This window comes from Mercurialis annua, linkage group LG5, assembly GCF_937616625.2.
Source record: "Mercurialis annua linkage group LG5, ddMerAnnu1.2, whole genome shotgun sequence".
Taxonomy (NCBI): domain Eukaryota; kingdom Viridiplantae; phylum Streptophyta; class Magnoliopsida; order Malpighiales; family Euphorbiaceae; genus Mercurialis; species Mercurialis annua.
In genome coordinates this window covers 5,206,982-5,226,180 of record NC_065574.1, presented here as the reverse complement: position 1 = coordinate 5,226,180, position 19,199 = coordinate 5,206,982, and the positions used below count along the sequence as shown (strand labels likewise).

Genomic DNA, 19,199 nt, shown 5'->3' with positions numbered 1-19,199 from the left:
TACTTCACTAAGCACTAATTTTATCCTAAACATGAATCTATTAGGCATCTTAAGCTGACATACAAGGAATGTGATTTGTGATCTCAGTTCTAATTGTCGCTTAATCATTGATTATAATTTATACTTATGGGATGCACCACCTATTTAATGATAATAATATTCTTGCCATATCCTGATTATGACATAAGTAGTTAGTTAAAAAATTATTTAAATTCCTTTAACTTTTGATTTATTAGTTGTTGAACCTGATTATATTTTTAGAAACAAATAAAAAGAATTCAGTTTATATTTTTTTAATTCCCGAAATTCTAACTCAAACCCATTTATAAAGAAAAATGTAATCCCTCATTATTTGTGCTAATATATATTGATAGGGTGAATGTTAAATTGAGTGGAATTTTCAACAAATTTACGGGTTGATAATTATTTATTCCATCACTTATTTTTAAAATAATTATTCAAGCAAGTTAGTATGATTTATTTTCCTCAAAATGAGATATTAATAAATTATTAGCCAATAAAAGTGAGTGAAAATGTATTTGGAAAGTGGATAAGAAAAACAAATTTAGGAATTTGAAAGAAGTAAAAATAGAAAAAAGAAGAAAATAAGGTGAGAAAATAAGAAAGAAAATTCGTGCTTCCCGGTTCCCGATACTTACGGATTTTCCGTTTTCCCAAACACCATTTTTAGGGTTTTTTTTGAGCCACAAGAACAAGAAGAAACTCTTTACGTTAGGGATATTTCCTCAGGTACAATTTTCTTTGTATTTTTTCTGAATTTAATTGGAGATATAATTAGTTCCACTACTTACTCAAATCATCAACAATTAATGCTCAAATTCCATTGATATTTGATACTTTAGATCTCTAAACTATTGAATTTTTTAATTGATTTGCAATTTGGTGCAGAATTTGATTAATAAAATGGCATCAGTGTGTCCATTTGCAAAATCTTCAAGACCAGATGATTCATCACCAAAACATGGTCAAGAAGCTGAAGGAAAACCAAATAAAGAATCTTCTGCTGCAGATTCTCCAAAATGCCCTTTTGGATATGACTCTGCTGATGCTAAGGCCTCTCCCAAATCCGCCACAGTTCCCGCAAAATGTCCTTTAGGATATGATTCTCAGTCTTTTAAAATTGGCCCTTTTAGTTGTATGATATGCCAAGCACTTCTCTTTGATACTGCTAAATGTGTGCCTTGTAGTCATTTGTTTTGCAAGTAAGTTTTGGAATTTTGATGTTGGGTTTTCTTTGTTTGTTTTGGTGTTAATTAGTTGTTCTTGTTGATGTTTAATGTAGATTTTGTGTTTCGCGGTTTAAAGACTGTCCTTTGTGTGGTGCTGACATTGAGAAGTATGAAGCTGAAACGAATCTGCAAGCTACTGTTGATCGTTTCATTGAGGGCCATGCTAGAATCAAGAGGTCTGTTGTTGATGCGGATAAAGAGGAAGAAGTAGGAAAGAATACAAAAGTGACATATGAAGATGTGTCTTTAGAAAGAGGTGCTTTTTTGGTGCAACATGCTATGAGGGTGAGTTTGTTATCTTCCCATGTTTGAGCGTTTTGTCTGTTCGTTTTGCCAATAATTTTTACTTTTATCTTCTGGAGTGAGATGCATAAACAAGTTTCTTAAGTTAAAATAGCATTTTGTATTTTTGCTTTAATGATTATTAATTATCTATAAGATTTTTTCTTTATCCGTGGGTAGACTTTTTTGTGTTATTTGCTGATTTCTTATCTAAGTTTTCCTGTTTACCTTCGTTACTCTTTTTTGATGCTGGATTTCCATGTGTAGGCATTTCGTGCGAAGAACTTTGAAAGTGCTAAATCGAGACTCAGTCTCTGTGCAGAAGACATCCGAGGCCAGATAGAGACTATGGGCAGCACGCCGGAGTTCTGTTCACAGCTTGGGGCTGTCCTTGGCATGCATGGTGACTGCTGGTCAGTCAGCTCTTCCTTTTTATAATTTACTTGATATACATTTACAATTTTGGTTTGTATTCTTTATTGGATTTCAGATTCTGTAGAAAGAAAACCCATATATTTCTTAGTTTGTTTGCTTCTGAATTGCGGAAGTAGCAGACCTTGAATTGTATTATGTTTTGTTTTTGGACTTAGAACGTTTGTAAGTTAAAAAAGAATATAACTTATTAACTTTTCATTTTTGTTGCAGTCGAGCAATGGGAGATGCTGGCTCCGCAATTTCTTCTTTTGAAGAGAGTGTGGAATTTCTCTCAAAGTTGCCTGCAGATGATCAGGAGGTTACAACTTCACAACTCTTCGTGCATGTTATCCTACGTTTGTTTTAGGGTTCCAAACCTAACTGTTTTGGCAACTTTTCCTTCACAGATAACACATACACTTTCTGTTTCTCTTAATAAAATTGGAGATCTTAAATACTATGATGGGGATGTGGAAGCTGCTAAATCTTACTATTCTCGTTCTCTGAATGTCCGCCGTGATGCCATCAAACATCATCCTAATGTTTCATCGCAGGTCAGTTAACTGTTATTTTAGGCCGCATTTCATGTTGATTAATCATTTATGAATGTTATTTTAATTGCGTCTTTGTGCATAATTTTATTAAAAAAATAATATTAATTGGCTTCCACCTTTTGGACCTTGTATTACAGTGGCTATGTCACCATGCATGACATCAACGTAAAAGTGTTCATAAATGATTCTGGGTATATATGTCTGCATTGTTATATCATCATCGTCATTTTAATTGTTGTTAGCTGGAGCTGTTTCATCAGTCCCTTAATTATTTCTGAACTCCTTCTACTCCAGTAAATCTCATTGCTTGTCTGTGAGCAATCTCTAGAAGAAAATGGTGTATCACAACCACATCTATGATCTCTGTCTCTTTTTCTTTCAGTTCAGAGTCCATTTCCATATCAAGGAGAAGTCATTGATCTTCATTACCCTCATAATTTCACCAACTTTGAGACTTTTTCTTTTATTTGCTCATTCCTGAAACTGTCTGGGAATTTGACATGAGGCAATTGTTGTCAAATGCTGCCAGAAATTATCTAAAATAACATCTATAATTAAGTCGAATATAAGAGAACCTGAACCTGATTAAGATCCATCTCCTGAGCATGACCTTGTTTAAATTCTAATATTCATAAATCTCTTCCACTGTCGGGAACATCTTCTCATTCTGTTTATTAAAACTTTTGTGATATTTTTGAAGCTTCAAGTTGAATTTGGTTTAAGAGCTCCACATTTCTTGACTTTAATTTGATTACAGACCCTAGATGTGGCTGTTTCGCTAGCAAAAGTTGCTGATGCAGATAGAAGTCTGGGAAATGAGGATGCAGCACTTGATAGATTTCAGGAAGCAATAACATTGTTGGAATCCTTGACACTAAAGCCTGAAGAAGCTCCTCTTGACCAAAGGGTAAGGTTCCTTTCCTTCATCTTTTGTGACTATATTGATCCTAATGGGCCCGGAAGATAGTAATTTGGATTTTTGTTTCTAATTGCAGCGCCTTTCGGTTCTGGAATTTCTCAACAATCAGCTTGCAGAGAAACATTCTAATCAAACTGCCTGAAGTTGAGTCTTCTTCTGCAGGGAACAATAATCAAACCATATAAAATAGCCTTAAATATGTGTATATGCAAAATTATTTTCATGTGAAAATAAGTTCAGTTTTATTAATGGTGATTCCTAGAAGAACAAAAGCTTTCAGAACTTATATCAAGCAGGACGTGGATCACAAGTGGATCGTTTACTCAAGCAAAACCTCAGGATCTCGGTGCACTTCTGTAAGTTGCTCGAGCACTTGGGTTTTAATTCGTGTTTTGGATCTTGTCTAATTGTCTGAAGTTCTCAACGCAATGAGTTATTCCCTTTGCCCGTCCTATTCCTATAGGATTAAGGACTACTTCTGGGGAATCATTTAGAAGAGTGCACTTTTGTATTTCTATATCCCAGCCTATGAACTATCCTTTAAGTGAAAACGAGTCCCTGCAGAAATGAAAACTGTACTTGTCATTATGTGCAAAAGCTATTTGTATCTGAATTTTGAAATATTATATACGATATGCATTCCTCGTCTTTTTTTCATATTTCTTTTCTGAGGTTCTAGTTGATGATGATGCCATGGTTCTTTCCTTGTACTTTTTCTTTTGTCATGCTTTGTTAAAGAAGCTGCTTCTCTTAAAGTCTGAACAAGGGTTACAGATTTTACGGCTGATGAACTACAGGCCATAGGTCTTTTTACATTGAACTTTCTTTTCATGTCAAAAATTATTTGTGGCAGTATTACCCGGCATGTCCATTGTCACATAAGCAATTTTAGACCTGAATTGCTATGGTAACTTCTCGTTGACATAAAAATGAAAGTTTAGTTACCAAAATTTAACAGATCAATGATGGTAACTGCTTCATAAAAATCTATAATTCAGTAGCAGGAAAAAAAAAATTAACCCGACAGAAGTAGATGCTGTCATTTCAAAAAGAAGAAGAAAGCTGTCTGGTTCTACTAGAAACAATATACTAAATATTTTCATCTCTTAAAAGCTGAGGGGTTTCATATTCTTGGAAGTTTTTTTATGTTATAATAATAAACAGTCATGTGAAAGAGTCTAATTTTAAACATTTCCAACGATATAATTTAAATTAATCATGTTATTAGCCATGTGAAAGAATCCAATTTTAAAAGATCAATTAAACTATTAAGGAAAACTCTATCAAAGTAGAATAATAAGAAGAAAAAAAACAGGAGAATAAAGGAAATGAAGAATATAATCTTGCATACCACATGCCTTTTTTTTTTCTTCTCTTTAGCAAAAGTTATGATTACTTGCATTACAAGTTTATGATTATAAGTGACTTTTTTCTCCATCCCAAAATCATACTCAGACTATACATTTAGCTTCCACGAGAGCCTGTAAATTGTTCTTAAAGTAGACACACTCACGAGCGTTTATTCTATGTTAACGGTTGTGCCATATCATTTTTACAACAAGCTAATGAACATTTGCGACAGTGAAATATTTGTATTGTTTATTTTATCATTAAATATCTCAACATTACAAATGTCTCATTAATTTATTATACGGATGACGTGACACAATTGTCGCGTTGTATAATTAGACCACACTCTGTTCAAAGTCGCAGAAATGCATTAATATATTCCTGCCTCAATCTTATCATTAGCATTTAATATATTCAATTAGTAGTGAAAAAACTTAATTATTAGTTGATCTCTATGCATAGCATCAAGAAACTATGATTTAGAATGAATCAAATCTAGAAAAAAAAATCATGTTTTCAGTACTATTCAATTATACTTTTATTGCATTCCATGCATCCACTATATATATGCCTGCAACATAAAAACTTCAAAGACGAAACAATTTATAAAATTAATTAAGTATAAACACACCATTTCTTTTGAAGATATTATATACAGTAGACTCTCTAATAGTTAATATTCAATAAATTAACAATTCTAATAATTAATAAAAAATTGAGGGAATCAACTTCGTTCCACGTCGGATAATTAATAAATCTATTATTTAATAATTAATAAAATTTAAAATATGTTTTATATGAATATTAATTATTATTATTTTTTGATAATTGGGGGAGGGGGGAGCGCTTGTGGGAGGAATTGAACCCACGACCTTGACAGTTTGCTGTCCAGCGCTTATACCATTTGAGCTACAACTCGTTGGTATGAATATTAATTATTAGAGAGAGTTTTTTTAAAGAAATATATATATTTACATATAAATATAATAGATCAATTTAATTTATATGTGAGATAAAAGCGTTATGCAACACTTAACTTAATTATTTATTAAAATAAAAGATTTCTCATATGCCTAGTAAAAAAAAGATATTAAAAGTTATTGTACTTTATTAATACATCTTCTTGATAATTATTTTTTAATTTAATATCAAATAGATATTTTTTAAACTGAATACAAAATTCGTGATTAAATTGAAAAAATATGTATAGTTTATGAATTTTTTTAACATTACTCTAAGTATATTTTATACTTTTCATGATTTTTCCTATACAAATTCAAATAAATTAATAATATTAATAATTAATAATTTTTTGATCCACCGTGTGTATTAATTATCAGATGGTCGACTGTAGTTAAAATATCCAAAATCTGCCAGCTCTTCAGTGTTAACAGCAACAATTTTGAAACAAACAAAATATAATAATATGGATTATCCTACAAAAAAAAAAGAAATTCGAATAGAAAAGGCAGGAAAATGACATTTATACAAGATTTTTTTATTAGAGGTTCAATAAACCGTGCGAGCTACACAATATAGAGTAGCTCATTTACTTACGTTCATCATAAAAAATACGGTAAGCATAGACTCAAACTCGAGACCTCCATAATTCTCACAGATTGATAATATCAATTAGACCTTTTAAAAATTAATAAAAGTTAAATTAGTCAAGGGAAAACTAATTAGCTCACTCGCCCCTTTATTCAGCCTTCAAATATGTAGTTTCATGAACCACACTTCTTCTTCAATATTAAAATTTCTCATCTTCCATGGCCTCTCTTCTTCCTCTAAAACTTTTCCTTTTCTTTTCCCTTCTTGTCACTTCCACTTATTCCTCAACTCAAATTCCTCAGGTAATTCTGTCTAATCAATAACGCAATTTTAACACGAATTTTTAATTATCGCAATTTTTAAAATATGAACTATCATTTTTTGCAATTCGAGATACTGAACAATGTTCCGTTAAAGAATGCTAATATAGACACCGGAATATATACACTGTTTCAAATAGCACAAACTAAACGTTCATATATATAGATTGAGAAAGATTGATTCATATATATTGTTAATGCTTTATTTCTTGAACGTTGGCAGCAATATGTTGTATATATGGGAAGTTCGTCAAATGAAAATATTGCAGAGGATACTGAGTCGGCTCATTTGCAGTTGTTATCATCCATTATACCAAGGTTTATATCATTGTCAAATTATCATTTTCTTTAGAATTATTATAGATGTTGATGAATAATAATGTTTATGCAGCCATGAGAGTGAAAGAATATCTCTAATTCATCATTATAATCATGCTTTTAGTGGATTCTCTGCCATGCTTACACAGACCGAAGCTTCTCTATTGTCTAGTAATAATTCTTCTACTTCTTTTTTTTTTGTCTTAACTTTAGTATATGCTTCAATATTACTAGTATTTACTAAAGTAGAAAATGACATCTTTAGATTTTTAGGACAATGAGTTATTATGAACCATACAAATTTTAAAAATAATAGAAGAAAAGAAAAAAGACCATATTTGTTAAATATTCTGTTATATATTTACATATAAATTCATAAAGTATTTAATTACATTTTATGGAAGCTAGTAAATATATACCCTTATTGTCGTGTTTTGTCAAATTGATACACCGATTGAAAATTCGGTAAAAATTAACGATGTGAAAAATAATGATGAAATACAGGGCATGAAAGAGTTGTGTCGGTATTTAAAGATGCAACACTTAAACTCCATACAACTCGTTCTTGGGATTTCTTGGACGCAAATTCAAGATTGCAATCCCAATCCACTCATATGGATTCTCACTTTTCAAGTGATGTAATTATTGGAGTCATCGATACAGGTATACATTTTAATTCATTTACTATTATTTTAGAAAACTATTTTTCATAGCTTTTTACAAATTAATTTTATTCTGTTCAACAAATTAAAAGAGACACATGAAAGAGTAGGCCACCTTGAGACTAATTAGCATGTGCATCGCCCCTTTGAAATCCTCATAATTTAGGATTTTTCCTAATCCGTGTTTTAAGAATCGAGTTCAATCTCTTTGAATCGCAAAAATACTGTAAAATTGAAAATTATTGTACCGATTAAACCGTAATAATGGTCTGATTTTTTATTTATTAGTTAAAATATAAATATATTTTTGCTTTGGTGTAGGAATATGGCCTGAGTCTCGAAGTTTCTATGACAATGGAATGGGAGAAATCCCTTCAAGGTGGAAAGGAGTTTGTATGGAAGCCTATGATTTCAAAAACTCCAACTGTAACAGGTATTCAGTTTGTTTATTTCTTTACAGATTAATTGCAAATCATATTTTATTGAGGAATTTGCACAAAACACTCTTTTTTTTAACTTATTTGTTCTAAATACCTCAATTTCAAAAATTTATTTTTTTACTCTATTTTTCTATTATTTTTAGTTGTACCTCAATTAGCAAAATAACTTATTTGTATTTTTACTCTCCTTCTTTTAAACACATGTTTATCTCATTTCCTTTTTTTTCTCTCTCCTTTTTCTCTTTCCTCTTTCTTCTTTCTTTTTTCGTTTTTTTCTTTTCTCTCTCCTTTTTCTCTTTCTTCCTTCTCATTTTTTTTCTCTCACTTCTTTTTCTCTCTTTTTCTTCTTCCTCTTTTTCTTTTTCTTCTTCTTCTTCTTCTTCTTCTTTCCTCTGCAACTTTTTTTTTCTTCGTTTTTCTTAAATCTGCTTTTTCTATTTTCCACATTATATAAATGAACTCCAAAACAAAGAAATTTGAATAAAAAAGAGTTTAAGAGATAATATGATGGTGATAGATGAGAAAGTTCTTCTTCTTCTTCTTCTTCTTCTTCTTCTTTCTTTCTTTCTATGTTGTTTTAAATTATTTTAGCATCGTTTTTTGGAATTTTTTACAACTTTTTTTGAAAAAATCGTAATGTTCTTCATTAATGATATTTTGACCTGGTTTTCAAATGTTTTAAATTAATTTTAGAAATCGTTTGAAACTGTTTTCTCGAAACTGTTTTATACTGTTCGCAACCTTTGTAAACGGTTTGAAACTGTTTGAAACTGTTATTTTTTAAACTGTTTGAAAGTTTTTTTTAGAAACTGTTTTAGACTGTTTGAGATATTTGGAAACGGTTTGCAACTGTTTTATACTGTTTGAAACCTTTGTAAACGGTTTGAAACTGTTTTTTTGAAACTGTTATTTTTTATGTAAACGGTTTGAAACTGTTTGATACTATTTGAAACTGTTATTTTATAAACCATTGAAAAGTATTTTTTAGAATCTGTTTTAGACAGTTTGAGACCTTTGTAAACGGTTTGAAACTGTTTTATACTGTTCGAAACTGTTTTTTGAAACTGTTTGAAACTGTTATTTTTTAGACTACTTAAAAGCGTTTTTTAGAAACTGTTTTAGACTGTTTGAAACCTTTGTAAACGGTTTGAAACCGTAATTGAAACTGTACTTGAAACCGTTTGAAATTTTTTTTAATAGATTTTTAATGAGAACAAATAAATTAATAATTTACAGTTTTCTTTGTTTTTTAAGAAAGTTATGATCGTTAGATTTGAATTCGAAGTGAAATTTGAAGCTATTTAATTAGGAATTAAAAATTCGAGCGGATCGAAATTAAATTTGAAAGTCACAATAAATTTTTAAAAAGTAATGATAGAATTAGAAAAATTAATTTGTTGAATTGTTATGAGCTGAAGATTTTTAATTGAATTGTTGATTTGTTGTTTTTTTTTTATCTTTAAATGAGCTGAGAAGAGGAGAAGAAGAAGAAGAAGAAACTTTGAATAAAGTGTGTTAGGTATAAGTGGAGTATAAAAAATAAAGAGCAGAGTAAAAAAATAAATGGTTGACACGCTTGGGGTATGTAAATCAAGTTAGAATTTTAGGGTTACTAAATGCTAATATTTTTCTAATCTAGGTAATTTGCTAATTCACTCTATTTTATTTTAAAAAGGAAAAATAGTGACGAAATAAAAAATAATAATCAAAAGAACAAAAAAGATAGAATAAAACAATTTAAGACACATTGAAAGAATAACAAAGTATTGTATACTATCATTGGTTGACAGCCTAGTTCCATCCCCGTACACTTTTAATTAAGTGTAAATTCATGCAAATTATCGGTTATTTTCAGTTATTCTAATCGTCTAGTTTTATCTCTCTTTTTAAATCACTAGCCGTTTTTCTATATGCTCTATTTTTTATTTTCTAATTCCGACATTAGCTATAATATACATTAGTTGATTGGAACATCATATATGAAACTTAATTTACAGGAAGCTGATAGGAGCAAGATATTATGACAATAACCCAATACCAACCAAAAATAGCAAGTCCCATGAGTCCAAACCAAATGGTTCACCAAGGGACTACATTGGTCACGGCACCCACACTGCGTCTATAGCCGGTGGTGCTAAAGTGGCTAATGTAAGTTACCATGGGCTAGCATCAGGCTCAGCCAGGGGTGGCTCACCTTCATCAAGGCTAGCCATCTACAAAGCTTGTTCATCGGACGGCTGTGCTGGCTCCATAATTTTGAAGGCAATAGAAGATGCAATTAAAGATGGTGTTGATTTAATTTCAATTTCTATTGGAATGAGTTCAAATTTTGAAGCGGATTACCTAAATGACCCTATAGCAATCGGGGCATTTCATGCCGAAGAGAGGGGTGTTATGGTAATATGTTCTGGAGGAAATGAAGGACCTGATCCTTATACTATTGTCAATTCAGCTCCTTGGATTTTTACTGTTGCAGCTTCTAGTATTGATAGAGATTTTCAATCTACTGTTAAGCTTGGAAATGGGAAGACTTTTCAAGTAAGATAATCTACTTCAACAATGTTATCTGTTTTAAATATTATATCGTTCAGTAACGGAATCAGAAAATAAAGAAAAAACAACAACTAATGACCGAACAAAAAAAGACTAAATGAAAAATATTATGTTACGACAATAGGTGACTAACGGCCAAGAGACGGTTCTTCATTTTGTCCCCTCTAGTTCCGCTTCCGTATCTCTGTATAATAAGCGGTGTTTCAAGAGTCAAAAAAACTGTAAAATTTAAAAATTATAGAACAGGTTAGACTGTAAAAACCGTCTATTTCTCTATTTACTAGCTGAAGTATAATACACATTTACTCGAGTTTTCGATCTATTTGCTAGTTATAAACTTTATATATATATATGCTCAAATTTTAAATAAATAAATTCAATTTAAAAAAATGTCTTAGCATTTTTAATTATTTGTTCTCTTAACTATATACAGGGGTCTGCAATTAATTTCTCAAAACTCAATCGATCAAGAACTTATCCTCTGGTATTCGGAGAAGATGCTGCTGCCAAATTTACTCCTTTATCAGAAGCAAAGTAATTTAAAATTTAATCTATTAAATTAAGCATTTATAATTATGCTTAATTAATTCTGATTCTATAAACTGAGGATTACGCATTTACACTGCAGAAACTGCTATCCGGGATCATTAGACGCCGAGAAAGTTGCCGGCAAGATTGTCATCTGCGTAGCCGACGATTTTACGGTTACAAGACAAATCAAGAAATTAGTTGTGCAAGATGCCAAAGCCAAAGGCTTAATTTTAATCAACGAAGATGAGAGAGCCGTTCCCTTTGACTCCGGCGATTTTCCGTTCTCAGAACTCGGCGAACTCGCCGGAACTCAGCTTCTTAATTACATTAATTCTACAAAGTAACTAATCTTCACTCTCAAACATTCTTCAATTTCCTTTTCTATTCTTGAATCTCTATGTAATTCTCTGTTTTTTTCTTCATAGAAAGCCGACGGCGACAATCTTTGCTGCTGTGGAGGTTCCGAGGTGTAGACCGGCGCCGGTGGTTGCGTATTTTTCTTCCAGGGGACCGTCGCAGCTTACGGAAAATATTCTCAAGGTATAAATTAGGGTTTGGGATTTTGTTTATAGTTTAATAAATTGAATTAGGTGATTATTAACAGTAGTTATAATTATGTATTCAGCCGGATATAATGGCTCCCGGAGTTGCCATTTTAGCAGCCATGGTTCCGAAAAATGAGTCGGGAATGGGATCGGAATATGCAATAAAATCTGGTACGTCCATGGCTTGTCCTCATGTAACCGGAGCTGCTGCGTTTATTAAATCCGTTCACCGTCGATGGAGCTCTTCGATGATTAAATCTGCACTTATGACCACGGGTATATCCTCAAACTAGTAATCTGAGTCGAGTCAGCTCACGAGCTATACGGAATTAACTAAAAGTATTTAAAGTCGACTCTATATTAATCGATTCGAGTTCGGGTTTAAGCTACTCGAGTAAACTGTCAAGTCGAGTTCGAGTTTAAGCTACTCGAGTAAACTGTCAAGTCGAGCTGGACTCGATTCGATTATATTACCAGCCTGATTGATCATTTCGCCAATTTACATTTTTTTTTTATCTTTTTTAATTATAGATATTTATAATAATAAGCTTATTTTTACTAAAATTTAATTTTTTAATATTTATAGAAGTAATCGAGTTAAATTGAGTTTGATTCTCAATTATTCTATCGATTTCTAGTGCGGACTTCTAAAATAAAATATGATCAAGTTTGAATTTAAATTTGAAGTCGGCTCAACTTTGAACTAGACAGTTTGCGGCTCGAACTTAAAAGTGAACTCGACTCTATTACACCCCTGTCTCATACTAGTATCTCGAACTCAAGATTGCAGAGACATGCTTATACTAGTCGAGCTTAACTCAATTGGTATTTTATGCCATACATTACTAGGCGATTTGTGCGATAAATCTTATATTTCACAGAAACAAATATATTGAACCAGTAGACGCGGAAATGAAAAATGTTTTTATAATAATAGATTATATATAAAAAATTTGAAGTTTCTGTAATCTTTCAGAACCAAAAAACAGAACATATAAACGTAATACTCGATAAGTTTCCGTGCAATACAAATACTCACAAATATGTCTTACTTGTTACAGCCACCATCTATAACAATATGGGAAAACCCTTGACAAACAGTTCAAATTCATCTTCAAACTTGCACGAAATGGGAGCTGGAGAAATAAACCCACTTAATGCTCTTAATCCAGGTTTAGTTTTCGAAACAACAACACAAGACTATCTTCAATTCCTATGTTACTACGGATACTTAGAAAAAAACATAAGATCAGTCTCCAGCAAATCAAATTTCAACTGTCCAAAAAACAGCATTGACCAACTAATCTCCAACGTTAATTACCCATCAATCTCCATCAGCAACCTTGACAGACACCAAACTGCCATGACGACCGTTAAAAGAACTGTCACGAACGTTGGATCTCCGAATAGCACTTACGTTGCGAAAATTCAGGCTCCTCCGGGACTAGAGGTTGAGGTTTTGCCGAAGAAACTTCGATTTAAAGAAGGGTTATCGAGAATTTCTTTTGAGGTGTGTTTTAATGGAAAAATGGTGAAACATAGATATAATTATGGGTCTGTTACTTGGGTTGATGGCAGACATTCTGTTCGTTTAGTGTTTACGGTATATGTTAAATAGTAAGAAAAGTAAGTGACAATATTTTGTATCCATATAAGTAAAAAAAAGGCTGCATTTTCTTTTATAAATATGAGTGACTACGATTGAAATGTATTTATAAAAATTAGATTAAAATTAATATTTATGAAAGATATAATTGTTTTTTTTTAAAGTGAATTTTTTTTGAGTAATTATGCCTTAAAATAGCAATATCGTAATGCTTTTAATTTATCGGAATCACAAGATGTTAAAGAATTTTCTCGCTAGCACAAGAAAGGGAAATATACTGACGAATTTCCATATGAAATCCAAGGAATATCCTTTTGCTAATTTTATTAGAAAATCTCAGTATCATAAAACATTAATTCTTTTACCGTGAAAAGAGAGATTCTTAAGTAGACTAAGTCTACCACGTCATCCGTGAACTAACCTATCACATTATAACACGTCATTAAAATAGTGGCACTATTGTAATTTTGTTTTTTACTTATTTACACTTTTGAATAGCAATATTACGATAGTGCCATTATTTTAATAACGTGTCATAGTATGATAGGTTTAGTCCACGGATGACGTGGTGAACTGAGTCTACCTAAGAATTTCTCCCGTGAAAAATGTATTTGCAAATTGCAATCTCTTGATTTTACATAAGTTGATTCTATTACTATATTTTATCATTTATGCTTTAATTTTCAATTAATAAATTGTATTTCAATTATGATTCAATTTAATTTTTTATTCTTACTTTTTTTGAATATATAGGTTTAATGGTCGGCTAATATTTAAAGATCATAATTATTATAATAAAAATAATCTTAGCATCTAACAATCATATTCATAACGTACTATTTAAAATAAATATCATTTTATTCAATTATTACTATTAAACTAATAATAATAGATAATATAATTCAGATAAAAATATAAAAAAATTATATCAACCATAAAATTCTGCTAAATGATCAAATCAAAACAATTTAACAGTTTCTAGTTATGTTTGGTATTCTAGTAAAACAATAAACAAAGAAGAGAAATGCCAAATTTGAAAAAGAAATACAAATTGAACCATACACTTAACATTTTTAATTAATTAACACTAATATTCTCTATTTTTTAAGTCTATTAAAAATATAATTATGTCATTCCAATTTTTAAAATTATTTATTTTATACGATATTATTATTAATTGATGTAAAAGTAGATTATTTTTAATTGACTAAAATACATAAACGTGAGTTAATACATAAATTTAAGGACCGAAATGACTATTACTGGAAAAAGAATTCGAAATGAAAGGCCCTTTTATTTAGCTTTCCTTTTATGACTTATTGAGTTAGGACACATATTTGACATCGGGCAAGCACTCATTTCCCAAACCAAAACCAAACCCATCACCGGAATCTTTCACTTCTGTCTTCTTTCACAGCCCTAACACTCGCCCAATTCTCCAACAAGGTCAGTTTCTTGTTTCAATTTTTGTTTTGTCAATTGTTTTTACTTTGATCCGTTTATTGTGTTTTTGTACTATTTGATACATTAGTTTACAGATCTTCCATGTTTTTTATGTTTTTATGAACATGCAAGCCATTTTTGTTTATGTTTTTTGCAGTTGGAAGGGCAAAAGAAATGATCTTTCTGGTTTCTAGGTAAGAAAATTTAGAAATGAAGTGCTGATTAGGGCAAAGTTGAAGTCTTTTTTTGAGGATTTTGAAGGGTTTATAAGTTGGTGTTATTTACTTTTTTGGGCTTTTAGTAATTATTGAAATGGAAGGAGGGTCTGGTAATAATTCTGTACCTCCTTCGTCTACTTTTGATAAATCTAGAGTTTTGGATGTCAAACCACTCCGTACTTTGGTACCTGTTTTTCCGAATAGTCCACAGAATCCTCCTTTTGTTTGTGCACCTCCTAATGGCCCTTTCCCGGCCGGGTTTTCGCCTTTTTACCCGTTTAATGGACCGCATTCCGCGGGTACTACCGTGGCTCCTGACCTCAACCAGCAGCAGACGCATACTCCAGCTCCTCTTCGCTCTTTCCGGGCGCCTGAATCCAATGGGAACTTTTCTAGTGCTAAGAGTGGAGATGGTTCTTCAGATGGAAGGCCAAAGCGCGCTGTAGGACGACCAAAGGCATCGGCTTCCGCTTCGCAAAAGAAGTATAAGAAAGACTTGGATTTTACGTTGTCGGTCTCTGCTAATTTTGTTGTGGGGATTTCTCCCGCGCAGAGGGATGATGGTGATAGGGAAGTGGTTAACAATATAATGATGAGGTTTGATTCCCTTAGGAGAAGGATTAGCCAATTAGAGGATTCTAAGGAAGCGACCAGTGGGTTGATTAAGCGTGCAGATTTGAAAGCAGGGAATGTCTTGATGAGTAAAGGGGTGAGGACTAATATGAGGAAGAGGATTGGAGTGGTACCCGGGGTTGAGATTGGGGACATTTTCTTTTTCCGAATGGAAATGTGTGTTGTTGGGTTGCATTCCCAGTCCATGGCTGGGATTGATTACATGATTGTTAGAGGTGATGTGGATGAAGATCCTCTGGCTGTAAGCATTGTTTCGTCTGGCGGGTATGACGATGAGGCAGAAGATAGGGATGTTCTGATTTATAGTGGACAGGGTGGTAATGCAAACAGCAACAAAAAGGAAGCAGCTGATCAGAAGCTTGAAAGGGGTAACCTTGCATTGGAAAGGAGTTTGCATCGTGCCAATGAAGTGAGAGTCATTCGAGGAATGAAGGACAGCTATAATGCAGCAGGAAGGATCTACGTGTATGACGGCCTTTATAAAATTCAGGAATCATGGGTGGACAAGGGAAAATCTGGGTGCAATATATTTAAGTATAAGTTGGCTAGAGTGCCTGGGCAGCCAGGTGCTTTCTCTGTTTGGAAATCAATTCAGCAGTGGAAGGAAGGGATTATTACAAGAGCTGGACTAGTTCTTCCAGACCTCACTTCTGGGGCTGAAAGTCAACCAGTTTCCCTTGTAAATGATGTTGATGAAGAAAAGGGACCCGCATACTTCACATATGTCCCTACTGTTAAGTACGTCAAATCTTTTAAACTATCCGAGCCTTCTTATGGATGCAACTGTCGCACTGCATGTGCCCAAGGTGATTTGAATTGCTCTTGCATTAGGAAAAATGGAGGTGACTTCCCTTATACAGCCAATGGAGTTCTTGTTAACAGGAGGCCATTGGTTCATGAGTGTGGTCCCACATGTCCATGCATTCCCAGCTGCAAGAACCGAGTGTCTCAAACTGGTTTTAAAGTTCGCTTGGAAGTGTTTAAAACAAAGGATAGAGGTTGGGGTTTGCGATCATGGGATCCTATTCGTGGTGGTACTTTTATTTGTGAATATGCAGGTGAAGTTATAGAAAAAGACAAGGCAAAGCAAGATGGAGAAGGTGACGATGATTATATCTTTGATTCAACCCGTGCTTATGAGCCATTCAAATGGAATTGTGAATCTGGACTAATAGAGGAGGATGAAAATGACATTGCTGAAGAACCCAATATCCCTTCTCCTTTAATCATTAATGCCAAGAATATTGGAAATGTAGCTCGATTTATGAATCATAGTTGTGATCCAAATGCTTTTTGGCAGCCTGTTGCATATGAAACCAACAATGAATCTTATGTCCATGTTGCATTTTTTGCAATGAAACACATACCCCCTATGACAGAGTTGACTTATGATTATGGGGTCTCACGCTCAGATGAGGCTGCAGATGACAATAACGTGCGACATGGAAAAAAGAAATGCTTATGTGGCTCCCGAAAATGTCGGGGTTCCTTTGCTTGAAGGTTGTCTACAACTAGCATGGTGGCTGGAAGCATATCATAGCTGAAAAGGTCTGTTATCATACCCAGTTCTTGTTTATTTTAAATATTTCATGTTGATATAAGATATTATTTGCTTTGGTTTCTACAGGCTTACTTGATTTTCTGAAGTTGGATATTGCTTGTCTATATATATATATATATAAAAAAAATATATGCATATAAGACAACATTTATGTTTATAGTATGTAAGTAATTTGGGGAAGATATTAAGCTATGTGAAGAATCTAAGAATAAAACTTTTTCCAAATTGACATTCTAGCGCTTTATAAGTGGTGTATGTTACTCATGTGTTTAGCTGCATCAAGAACTTGATACTTGTTTTCCTAGGAATTGTTTTGTTTTTTTGGAAGAAGCACCTATAGGTTGCTAGCGTGTTAATCTTTAAGATAAAATAGGTTTGTACTTAAGCTAGTAGACCTTTACTTGGTGTGTTGTGTAGTGAAATTAATTATCAAGATGCGCTTGTAGAAATAAAAAAGGGAGGACACTCAGGCATAGGTGTGTATAAACATTTGGAAACAGTAATAGATTGGGCTGCATGTGAAGTTTCTAAGATGGGGAATTACATGTGAGCTTTTGAGGTCCATTTGGTTCAAGGTCAGGAATAAAAACAAGAATAAGAATGAGAATTGATGTAGTAAATTATTTGGTTGAGTAGATAATAGGAATGAGAAATAAAGAAAAAGTAATTGAAATTAATTGTCATGATGGATGGGAATCTTATTCCAATTAATTTTTTCCAAGCAAACACAAATAATGGGAAACATTCCCTTCTTTGTTTTCATTCCTTCCAAAATTTAGTGAATCGAACCACCCCTAAGAGAGGAAGGGTTGTTTTGCATAATTTGGCTGTTTTAGCATCGACCTTTAGATGCAGCAGATGAAAGTCATTGGATTACTGTAGGAGCAGGAGAAAAATTAGAATTATATGTGGCCTTGCTAGCCTCGAGTACAAATTTGTTTGTCTTTGAATTTTTGAAAGCGATTTTTTTAGCTTTCTTAAAATGTAATTATCAATTTTCACAGTCAGTGGATATGTACGTTGCTGCCCTACACTGAAATGCTTTTATCTCCCATGAATGTGATTTTTACAATGTTCTGTGGTCTCTTTCTGTCTATTCTTTAACTTTTCTGCTTGTCTCTGTCAATGTTCTTCTGTGTCTTCCAACCCGGCTGTATCTTTCTATGATTGGCCTTCTTGGAATTTAAACTCCATGATGTTGCATCCTTATGAGGGAGCTATTTTGACAAAAAAAATCATAATCCTCATGATGTTGATTCCAGTGTGGGCCTAGCTTGGATGGCTAAGGCACCTCTAAGTGCACCAAGAGATTGTGGGTTCGAACCACGCCTCTGTAACTAACAAACTAACAATTGAGACTCTAAAGAGTCGATTACCATCTTTGACAAAAAATAATAATATGAGGGAGCTATTTTGTCTTATAAATAAGTGGAAGCATTTAGCATGCACATTTTGACAAATAACCTTTTTTCAGTTTTTCCTACATCTATTATTAAATCATTACCTGAGTGGCAGATTTGTCATTTCTTTTTTATTAAATGGAATTTATCCTCTGAGCAATGATTTTAAACTGGCAGATCTGTTTTTTGTTTGCAGTGAAGGATTCATAGTTGATTAGACATATTTATTTTATTGGTTGCGTAACATTTAGCCTGTCTCTTGCTTGCGCGTTCTTTATATTGTTCCTAAGACTCTGATCTCATGTACTCGCACAGCTGAATTCATTCCAGCAACTGCAAGAACTATGCATGTTCCGAGCATCATATGGGCACAGCATTTTTAAATGTTAGTTTTCTTCTTCCAAGCTTTACTAGCCAGGTAGGACAGATCCTCTTTTTTTAATGGCAGACTCAGCTTGTGGCGTCCGAAGATAGGACCCCTGCCATCTAATTTTTGTTAAGGAGTGTAAGTTAGATTTTGGTGGAGCAGGGACAGAATCAAAGTAGTATTGCGGTGCTTGTATTTGTAATTTTAAGGTATTTTGTACTATATTTTCAGTGCGAGTCCCTGAAATGTTCAACCTTTTGTATCATTTGTGTACAACCCCTC

At 32.7% G+C, this 19,199-nt stretch overlaps 3 protein-coding genes across 3 annotated transcripts; all 3 read left to right on the top strand.

The window, feature by feature from the left end:
• The first annotated feature begins 535 nt into the window (after nt 1-535).
• Nucleotides 536-4,076, top strand: LOC126682578 (protein NCA1). The gene is made up of 8 exons (XM_050378302.2): nt 536-750; nt 910-1,223; nt 1,304-1,535; nt 1,800-1,945; nt 2,178-2,265; nt 2,354-2,500; nt 3,258-3,407; nt 3,496-4,076. Exons 2-8 carry the CDS (start codon nt 925-927, stop codon nt 3,559-3,561), a joined length of 1,128 nt encoding a protein of 375 aa, XP_050234259.1. The 5' UTR covers nt 536-750; nt 910-924; the 3' UTR covers nt 3,562-4,076.
• Nucleotides 4,077-6,470: 2,394 nt separating this feature from the next.
• Nucleotides 6,471-13,458, top strand: LOC126683485 (CO(2)-response secreted protease-like). Its single transcript, XM_050379396.2, has 11 exons — nt 6,471-6,622; nt 6,864-6,958; nt 7,032-7,129; nt 7,463-7,621; nt 7,942-8,053; nt 10,058-10,598; nt 11,047-11,147; nt 11,242-11,484; nt 11,570-11,684; nt 11,770-11,965; nt 12,751-13,458. Exons 1-11 carry the CDS (start codon nt 6,539-6,541, stop codon nt 13,305-13,307), a joined length of 2,301 nt encoding a protein of 766 aa, XP_050235353.1. The 5' UTR covers nt 6,471-6,538; the 3' UTR covers nt 13,308-13,458.
• A 1,113-nt stretch (nt 13,459-14,571) lies between these two features.
• Nucleotides 14,572-19,179, top strand: LOC126680509 (histone-lysine N-methyltransferase, H3 lysine-9 specific SUVH3-like). The gene is made up of 3 exons (XM_050375640.2): nt 14,572-14,741; nt 14,896-17,137; nt 18,866-19,179. The coding sequence occupies exon 2, from the start codon at nt 15,051-15,053 to the stop codon at nt 17,085-17,087; it is 2,037 nt and encodes a 678-aa protein (XP_050231597.1). The 5' UTR covers nt 14,572-14,741; nt 14,896-15,050; the 3' UTR covers nt 17,088-17,137; nt 18,866-19,179.
• Nucleotides 19,180-19,199: the final 20 nt, after the last annotated feature.

What these genes read in the sequence shown, in the direction of transcription:
- LOC126683485 (XM_050379396.2), top strand. Translation starts at nt 6,539, where the DNA reads ATGGCCTCTCTTCTTCCTCTAAAACTTTTCCTTTTCTTTTCCCTTCTT. An exon ending in CCTCAACTCAAATTCCTCAG is followed by an intron (nt 6,623 to 6,863) that starts GTAATTCTGTCT and finishes GAACGTTGGCAG; the next exon opens with CAATATGTTGTATATATGGG. An exon ending in TTATCATCCATTATACCAAG is followed by an intron (nt 6,959 to 7,031) that starts GTTTATATCATT and finishes ATGTTTATGCAG; the next exon opens with CCATGAGAGTGAAAGAATAT.
- LOC126680509 (XM_050375640.2), top strand. Translation starts at nt 15,051, where the DNA reads ATGGAAGGAGGGTCTGGTAATAATTCTGTACCTCCTTCGTCTACTTTT.
- LOC126682578 (XM_050378302.2), top strand. Translation starts at nt 925, where the DNA reads ATGGCATCAGTGTGTCCATTTGCAAAATCTTCAAGACCAGATGATTCA. An exon ending in ATCCTAATGTTTCATCGCAG is followed by an intron (nt 2,501 to 3,257) that starts GTCAGTTAACTG and finishes ATTTGATTACAG; the next exon opens with ACCCTAGATGTGGCTGTTTC. An exon ending in AAGCTCCTCTTGACCAAAGG is followed by an intron (nt 3,408 to 3,495) that starts GTAAGGTTCCTT and finishes TTCTAATTGCAG; the next exon opens with CGCCTTTCGGTTCTGGAATT.